General features: G+C 41.7%; 1 protein-coding gene across 2 annotated transcripts in view; it reads left to right on the top strand.

Annotated features, from left to right (window-relative positions):
- The window catches only part of ZC3HC1 (zinc finger, C3HC-type containing 1), a 48,955-nt gene that overhangs the window by 7,073 nt on the left and 35,768 nt on the right, over nucleotides 1-6,114 (top strand). For both annotated transcript variants that reach the window (XM_011939595.1, XM_011939594.1), the window contains exons 3-4: nucleotides 4,351-4,501; nucleotides 5,879-5,962. In XM_011939595.1, coding sequence (XP_011794985.1) covers nucleotides 4,351-4,501; nucleotides 5,879-5,962 — 235 coding nt within the window. The remainder of the gene's footprint in view (nucleotides 1-4,350; nucleotides 4,502-5,878; nucleotides 5,963-6,114) is intronic.

Genomic DNA, 6,114 nt, shown 5'->3' with positions numbered 1-6,114 from the left:
AAAAAAAAAAAAAAAAAAATTTTAAATTACAGACTTACAGAAAGGTTGCAGAGGTTACAAAGAACCTTTTTTCCCTGAGCTATTTGAAAGTAAGCCACCAAAGTGATGTCTTACTACTCCCAAGTATTTCCTACAAACAAGGACTTTGTCCTATGTAACCAGAATGCAACCATCAAAATCAGAAAATTGACATTGATAGGTTACTACCCTCTAATCCTCTGACCCCAGCTTTTTCATCAGTTGTACTAATAACATTCTTTATAGTTGAAAGATCCAGTTGAGAATCACACAGTACAGTTAGTTGTCATGTTGCTTTATTCTCCTTTAATCTGGAATGTTTCCTCCGTTTTTTCTTGAATTTCATGATCTTGATATTTTGAAGATTACAGAACAGTTGTGGTGTAGAGTGTATGTCAGTGACATTTGTTTGATGTTTCTTTGTGATTAGATTCAGGTTATGCAGGAGTGTCGTGAAGCAGTGCTGCATTCTCATTGCATCCTGTCAGGTGACACATGATTTCTATTTATCGCTTTATGGTGATGATCACTTTGATCACTTGATTAAGGGAGTATCTGGCATTTCTGTTGTAAAATAACTCTTTCCTCCTTTGTAAATAAGAAGTACTTTGTGGGGAGTTTCTTTGAAACTATGTAAATATCCCACTCTTTGTCAAACTTTATGTAATTGATTTATTTGTAGCAATGTGGACTCATGATTTTCTTTGTTATTCAATGGGTTAGAATTCATTACTATCATTATATATTTTGATACTCCAGTTGTTCCTTATTTAGTCAGTGACATCGCCCTCAGGTTGGCTTCTGTGGCCTTTTGACATGTCCCATAACCCATGACCTCTTTATTGCTTTCAGGAACAAGTTGTTCTCAGCTTATCTTGTATTTTTCTTGCCCCATCCCTGGAATCAGCCAATTCTACAAAGATCCTTGGCTGTTTTTCAGTGGAGAATGTTATTTAAAAGCTAAGATCTGAACTGAGTGTGGTGGCACACCTGTAATCCCAGCACTTTGGGAGGCCCAGGCGGGAGAATTGCTTGAGCCCAGGGGAGACCAGCTTGGGCAACATAGCAAGATCCTGTCTCTATATAAATGAATGAATGAATGCCAAGATCTGGATGCAGGGAGAACTCATAGCTACTGGGATGCCACTGTTCTCAGGCCCTGTCAGAGGAAAAAGCTAGAGAATATATATGTTTATACACACACACACACACACACACACACACAGACAGACACACGTTGACATGTATACACACATCTAAATTTACATCCATTTTTCTCTATATTTTGAAAAACAATGAGTTCCTGCTGACATCTCCAGTTGCAATTGTATATCACAGGATTCATTCTAGTTTTCTCCTTTTCCCTATTTTTCCCTCCCAGATTCAGCACTGTGAAACATAATTTCTGTTATCCTCAATATGTTTACTACTTTGATCAATCCCCTATATGCGCTTTGCTTAATCTCCCATTTCTGCCATGCTGCCATCCTTTCTTGCGTGAATCTCTTGTCACCCCATTTAGGCCCTAGCACTCCACACTTGGCTACCCGCAAGTGAATGCCTGGTACATACCATTTTGGTTCTGACACCCTGGGCTGAGCCGCCTCTTCGCAGCCTCCTGGGTCAGACATCTTCCTGTTCACCATCTAATGGCTTTAAGACTAAATTGCTCAGGAAAGGGAAGGTATTTTAACCATCCTTCTACCATTGTTTCTTGCATTAAATCTTGATTTTGATACAATATTTAGATCCATTTCCTTTTTGTTCATTGGCTATAAATTGATCACCATTTTGGATATAATGATTATTTAACCATTACTTTTATTCTAGATAATCATGGCTCCTTTAATATTTGTATCTAAATTTTGTTTTCCAGTCTTTATTCTTCCTTTGCTGATGTTGGAATGTTTTTCAAATTCCTATATCCCTTTATAAGAATGTAGAACTTTGCTGCATCTTCTTTCATATTTTATCCTTTTTTTTACTGTGATTTGTAAAATAAGAGCTCTTCAGGTAGAATTTTTTTTTTTTTTTGAGACAGAATCTTGCTACGTTGCCCAGGCTGGAGTGCAGTGGTGCCATCTCAGCTCACTGCAACCTCCGCCTCCCAAGTTCAAGTGAGTCTCCTGCCTCAGCTTCCCCAATAGTTGGGATTACAGGTACGTACTACCACACCCAGCTAATTTTTGTATTTTTAGTAGAGATGTTGGCCAGGCTGGTCTCAAACTCCTGACCTCAAGTGATTCCGCCCATCTCAGCCTCCCAAAGTGCTGGGGCCACCACACCCGGCCCAGGTAGATTATTAAAAACTGAGGCTGGGCGAGGTGGCTCCCACTTGTAATCCCAGCACTGTGGAAGGCCAAGGAGGACCAGCCTGGCCAACATGGCAAAATCCCTTCTCTATTAAAATTACAAAAATTAGCAGGGCATGGTGGCGCATGCCTGTAATCCCAGCTACTCGGGAGGCTGAGGCAGGAGAATCGGTTGAAACCAGGAGGCAGAGGTTGCAGTGAGCCGAGATCATGCCATTGCATTCCAGCCTGGGCGACAAAGCAAGACTCCATCTCAAAAAACAAAACAAAACAAACAAACAAAACAACTGAGCATTTAATATTAAGGAGTAATAAATGTTTTAGGATACCTTTCCAAATACATACTTAACGGATGCTTTTAGCTATGTAAAACACATTCTCACACATCCCCATTGATACTAGCAATCAAATTTTGGAGGGATAATTTTATTGCCTTTATTCTTTGGAAAGTAAAAATGGATGGGGTACAGCAGGAGAGCATAGGTGAGTGGCAGAAAATATTTCCGTGTTTTTGACTTTGACCATCTCTTATTGTTTAGGCATATCCCAGTACTTTCACTAGTGTCTTTAAGTTCCTAGTATTTCAGATTCAGTAAAAATTAACAGATGCTATATTCTACCAGAGAACCAATAATAAACTTTTTTTTTTTTTTTTTTGAAACAGGGTCTCATTCTGTTGCCCAGGCTAGAGGGCAGTGGTGTGATCGTATCTTACTGTGGCCTTGATCTCCTGGGCTCAAGCCATCCTCCTCCCTCAGCCTCTCAATTAGCTAAGACTACAGGTGTGCACCACCACATCCCGCTAATTTTTTTATTTTCCGTAAAGATGAGGTGTCGCTGTGTTGCCCAGGCTGGTCTCATATTGCTGGCCATGAACAATCCTCCAACTTTGGCTGCCCAAAGTGCTGGGATTACAGGCGTGAGCCACCACACTCGGCCATTTTTTTATTTTCCGTAAAGATGAGGTGTCGCTGTGTTGCCCAGGCTGATCTTCAACTCCTGAGCTCAAGCAATCCTTCCGTTTCAGCCTCCCAATGTGCTGAGATTATAGGCATGTGCCACTGTGCTTGGACAATAAACATTTTAAACACCTAAAATACATAGTACTTCTTCAATAATAAGTTAATAACTTTTCCCTCCCACTTATTACTTAAATGACCTTCATCATTCTGTGAAGTATGGGCCTGTGCATTAAAAATAGTTTTTACCACTTTTCTCATTGCCTTTCTCCTTAATATTTATTCCTATATACATTAAGAATGAGTTGGGCTGGGCCCAGTGGCTCACGCTTGTAATCCCAGCACTTTGGGAGGCCAAGGTGGGTGGATCAGGAGGTCACAAGTTCAAGACCAACCTGGCCAAGATGATGAAACCCCATCTCTACTAAAAATACAAAAATTAGCTGGGCACAATGGCAGATGCCTGTAATTCCAGCTACTCGGGAGGCTGAGGCAGGAGAATCACGTGAACCCGGGAAGTGGAAGTTGCAGTGAGCTGAGACCGTGCCAATTCAATCCAGCCAGGATGACAGAGCGAGACTCCATCTCAAAAAAAAGAATGAGTTAAGATTGTAATTTATGACTTACTCCTTTTAATATACTTGCAGTGTTCACCTGTGATTCCAGCACTTTGGGAGGCCAAGGTGGGCGGATCACCTGAGGTCATAAGTTCAAGACCAGCCTGAGGAACATGGTGAAACCCCATCTCTACCAAAAAATACAAAAATTAATTGGGTGTGGTGGCGTGCACCTGTGGTCCCAGCTACTTGGGAGGCTGAGGTGGGAGAATTGCTTGAACCTGAGAGGGTGAGGTTGTAGTGAGCTGAGATTGTGCCACTGCACTCCAGCCTGGGTGACAGAGTGAGACCTTTTCTCCAAAAAAAAAAAAAAAAAAAGTACATATATGTATGCACACACACACACATACACGTATATTTATACACACGTGTATATATACGTATACATACACACACACACATTTATATATATATTTGCGATGTTGTTTTTCTTAACATGGATACTCTTTGAAATGGGCAGGTAAGCCCCCTGAGCTGTCTCCACTCGTCTGTGCAAAATATGGCTGGGTCACAGTTGAATGTGATATGCTCAAGTGCTCTAGCTGTCAAGCTTTTCTCTGTGCCAGTTTACAACCAGCTTTTGACTTTGACAGATGTAAGTATAAGGTACAAATTACATTTTTCTCCACACTCAAATATGTACTATCCTGGTTTTCTGGGGCGGGGAAAAGGTCGTTTTAGTTTGATCAAAAAATGCATACTTCAATCTTTTTTTTTTTAATCTTTTTTTTTGAGATGGAGTCTTGCTTGTTGCCCAGGCTGAGTGAGATACAGTAGTGCAATTACAACTCACTGCAGCCTCAACCTCCTGGGCTCAAGCAACCCTTCCACCTCAGCCTCCCAAGTAGCTGGGACTATAGGCGCAGTGCCACTACACCTGGCTAATTTCTGTTTTTTTGTAGAGGTAGGGTTTTACCATGTTGCCCAGGCTAGTCTTGAACTCCTGAGCTCAAGTGATCTGCCCACCTTGGCCTCCTAAAGTGCAGGGATTACAGGGGTAAGCCATAGTGCCTAGCCAGTCTTTTTTTTTTTTTTGAGACGGAGTCGGGCTCTGTCGCCCAGGCTGGAGTGTAGTGGTGCAATCTCGGCTCACTGCAAGCTCTGCCTCCTGGGTTCACGCCATTCTCATGCCTCAGCCTGCCAAGTAGCTGGGACTACAGGTGCCTGCTACCATGCCTGGATAATTTTTTGTATTTTTAGTAGAGACAGGGTTTCGCCATGTTAGCCAGAATGGTCTCGATCTCCTGACCTCGTGATCTGCCCACCTCGGCCTCCCAAAGTGCTGGGATTATAGGCACGAGCCACCGCACTCGGCCTTTTTTTTTTTTTTTTTAAACTAAGCTAGCTACTGCAGCATGGACTTGACTTAATGTAATCTAGGTAACAGCAGCATGTTTACTTTATTATTCCAAAATTTATACTTCTAGACAAAGAGTGACAAAGGACTTTTATGAAGGCTCACATTTGGAATGCTCTGCTTTATAAGATACATGGGGGCTGGGCGCGGTGGCTCACGCCTGTAATCCCAGCACTTTGGGAAGCTGAAGTGGGCGGATCACATGAGGTTGGGAGTTTGAGACCAGCCTGGCCAACATGGTGAAACCCCATTTCTGCTAAAAATGCAAAACACTACTCAGGTGACTGAGGCAGGAGCATTGCTTGAGCCTGGGAGATGGAGGCTGCCATGAGCTGAGATTGCACCACTGCACTCAAGCCTGGGTGGCAGAGCAAGACTGTCTCAAAAAAATAAAAACTAAAAATAAGATACATGGTATCTCCTTTGTTGATCTTTAGGATCTCAATTTAGAACCTGTTTTGTGGAAAATATTAAGATTATATAGTTGATAATATTTTCACATTTTAAAATTCTCTTATTTGTATTTTTAGTTAAATCTCTGCTCTTAGAGGCCATTCATTGGATTCTGAATCTGTATAGTGTTTTCTAAGGTGTTGCTGTTTGTGTGGATTTCAGATAAGCAACGATGTGCTGAGCTGAAGAAAGCCTTGTGTACTGCCCATGAGAAGTTCTGTTTCTGGCCAGACAGCCCATCCCCAGGTACTTATTTTTGAGAACTCCTGTTCACCATTTTCCTTCGTCATTGCATGTCTAATATTGTCTATTTGTTGGTGAAAACCTAGTCTTTGAAGTTTCTTTTTCTCCTTTTCTTTTTTTTTTTTTTTTGAGATGGAGTTCCACTCTTGTTGCCC

Source organism: Colobus angolensis, unplaced genomic scaffold, assembly GCF_000951035.1.
Source record: "Colobus angolensis palliatus isolate OR3802 unplaced genomic scaffold, Cang.pa_1.0 Scaffold182, whole genome shotgun sequence".
Taxonomy (NCBI): domain Eukaryota; kingdom Metazoa; phylum Chordata; class Mammalia; order Primates; family Cercopithecidae; genus Colobus; species Colobus angolensis.
This window is presented reverse-complemented; position numbering and strand designations above follow the sequence as displayed.